Source organism: Nicotiana tomentosiformis, chromosome 6, assembly GCF_000390325.3.
Source record: "Nicotiana tomentosiformis chromosome 6, ASM39032v3, whole genome shotgun sequence".
In the NCBI taxonomy this organism is placed as follows: Eukaryota; Viridiplantae; Streptophyta; class Magnoliopsida; order Solanales; family Solanaceae; genus Nicotiana; species Nicotiana tomentosiformis.
This window is the reverse complement of record NC_090817.1, coordinates 64,675,122-64,677,486: the sequence shown is the minus strand read 5'-3', so window position 1 is coordinate 64,677,486 and position 2,365 is coordinate 64,675,122. Positions and strand designations below refer to the sequence as shown.

Genomic DNA, 2,365 nt, shown 5'->3' with positions numbered 1-2,365 from the left:
TTGACAGAAGTAAAAAACTCATATAACAATAGCTCTCATAATCATAAACATTTGAAAGCAGTGCAGAGGCAGTCGTCTAAGACTACACTTGCAAATACTCATATGTTACAGACTCAAAGAATATAAATAAAGCAAATATATAGTATGTAATTTCTTAAAACTTGCTGCTACCCTCAGCCCCATTTAGCTGTGTAAAGTGGGGAGAATTAACACAGTGTGATTATGAAAGTTAAAGGTAGGGTAGCTTCTCAAGATCCTCAAGAGGGCGGAAGAAGGCCTTCTGTTCCAATACAGAATCTACACTAGCAATCGCAGGAGGCAACGTTTGGAAACCACTGTGATCAGTTGCTGGCCCAAACACTCCTGTTTGAGGATGAGGAGCCCAGTACTTGTCTTTGGTCCCTTCATCTGACACCACAAAATAAGGTCGCACGTATTCCTCTGGATTCTTGTCGTACACTGATGCGTGCACTGCCCTCCTGCACAACACAATCCAAGATTGAAGGGACAATATATAAGCTTTCCGACACAAGTTTTACTCAACATCCTGCTACTAGCCGTCACGTCATATTGAAATAAACCAAAAGAGGGGGGGAATTAGCAACAAACAAAATTCCAAGAACAGGGGCAGAAAAAAGCAAAAGAGATTATGCTACAAAAGTTGTATAGACATATAAAAACTGACCTGCCAGAGAGGGTAGGTGAATTTCGAGCACTTGCGTAGCTGAATTGGTTCAGAAATCGCTTCCCCAAGCTCAAGAGTCCCCTCTTCTGTAAAGTGGTGGCCATATAATAATAACGTTCTCTTTCAAAGAAAGGATGGAATCCGTCTTACACAATGAGGAAATAAGAAAGAATTAAGAAGATTAATGTGATGATGAGACTCTTTGCCTCAGCTTCACTATTTATAGTGAAAAAATCCAGACTCCAGACTGGACTTTCCGATAGTATTTCCCTGGGTCCGCAACTACCCAGTTGGATCAAGTACCAGTTCCGTCAAAAGTTGTACTCGTCCTTCTGTTATTTTATATTTGGTCAAGATGAGGTATACCCAAAAAAAAAAAAAAAAAAGAAGAGGAAAAATCACAAAGCAGGTATTAGTATTAAATTGACTGATTGAGTTAATAATGAGCAACTTAAAGTGTATTGAACCGACTAAATCATTAAATCATGAGAATAGTGACACTTTTATATTTTAATTATGTTTTACTCTCTCGTCTCTTCTTTGGCATGCCGAGTGCCGGTGCAGGTTGCTGTAAAACTTGTCACGATTTTCAATTTAAGATGCAGTTTTGTCTTAATTACCTTCTTTTGCATAAATTAGAATGAAAGAAAATTTAAAACAAATTAAGAGATCTACACTTAACGATTCTTTCAAGTTAATATCGCACTTGTTACTTTTATCTGCGCTATAACAATTAGTCCCAATTAGAACTCTTGAGAAAGCCACCGGATTAGAGTCAAATTAAGTGAATATACATGTTTATTAGGTTAACAGAATTATTACTTCACCAATGGCTTTCACGTGTTTTTGCAAGCAGTGGCGAACTTAGAATTTTACGCAACAAGTTCAAAAAAAAAATAATGTTAACCGACAATAAGAATGGTATCGGCAATGCGGCAAGTGAAATTTGTTTTGAGGCTCTTTTTCGGATCTTAAACTGATAATGCTACTACAAAATGAACAATTTAAAAAACTTGTGGTCGACATTCCTCTATATTTTATTTTTTCAAAGAAAGTTGGCAAGAAGTTTAAAACACTTAACAAAGAACTTTACACAGGAACATCTTTGGTCAAGCGGATTCAACAAAGGCTTATTTTTCAATTTACGGAATTTAATCTATATAAAATATCAAAAAATTTCAGCGGAGTAGATTCATTTGAATCCTCTTTATCCTACCTGAGTTCGTCCCTGTTTGCAATAGAGGAAAAAATGAGAAGGGTTAAAAAAGACAGAAATTACTAATTGAATTTCCAACCGACTTACATTTCAGTCTACCCTGTTAAGCTCTAAAAAATAAGTAAAATATATCTGAAGTCTTGTTTAGGAGCCGGTGCCGAGGTAACCAAGTTTGAAAATGTTTTGGACTTTTTAGTATTATCAAATATTAATGCACCTAGCTATTCAACTTGAATTGCTATAATATCGTCGGAGGCAGATTTATAAGGGAGATTATGGGGCACGTAAATCCATAATTTTTCCTTAAAATTAGATATTTTATGTACTCTTTCCGTTTACTTTTACTTATTCACTTTTGACTTTGCACATCCCTTAAGAAATAATAAATAAAATGTATAATTTATCATGATATCTATATTAATTGGTGTATAGCCTTAATAGATTTGAAAAATGATTTGGAATGA

At 35.2% G+C, this 2,365-nt stretch overlaps 1 protein-coding gene across 1 annotated transcript; it reads right to left on the bottom strand.

Moving 5' to 3' along the window:
- On the bottom strand, positions 1-879 carry LOC104117624 (late embryogenesis abundant protein At5g17165). The gene is made up of 2 exons (XM_009628698.2): positions 686-879; positions 1-479 (listed from the first exon to the last, which is right to left on the bottom strand). Exons 1-2 carry the CDS (start codon positions 787-789, stop codon positions 230-232), a joined length of 354 nt encoding a protein of 117 aa, XP_009626993.1. The 5' UTR covers positions 790-879; the 3' UTR covers positions 1-229.
- Between the last annotated feature and the right edge of the window lie 1,486 nt (positions 880-2,365).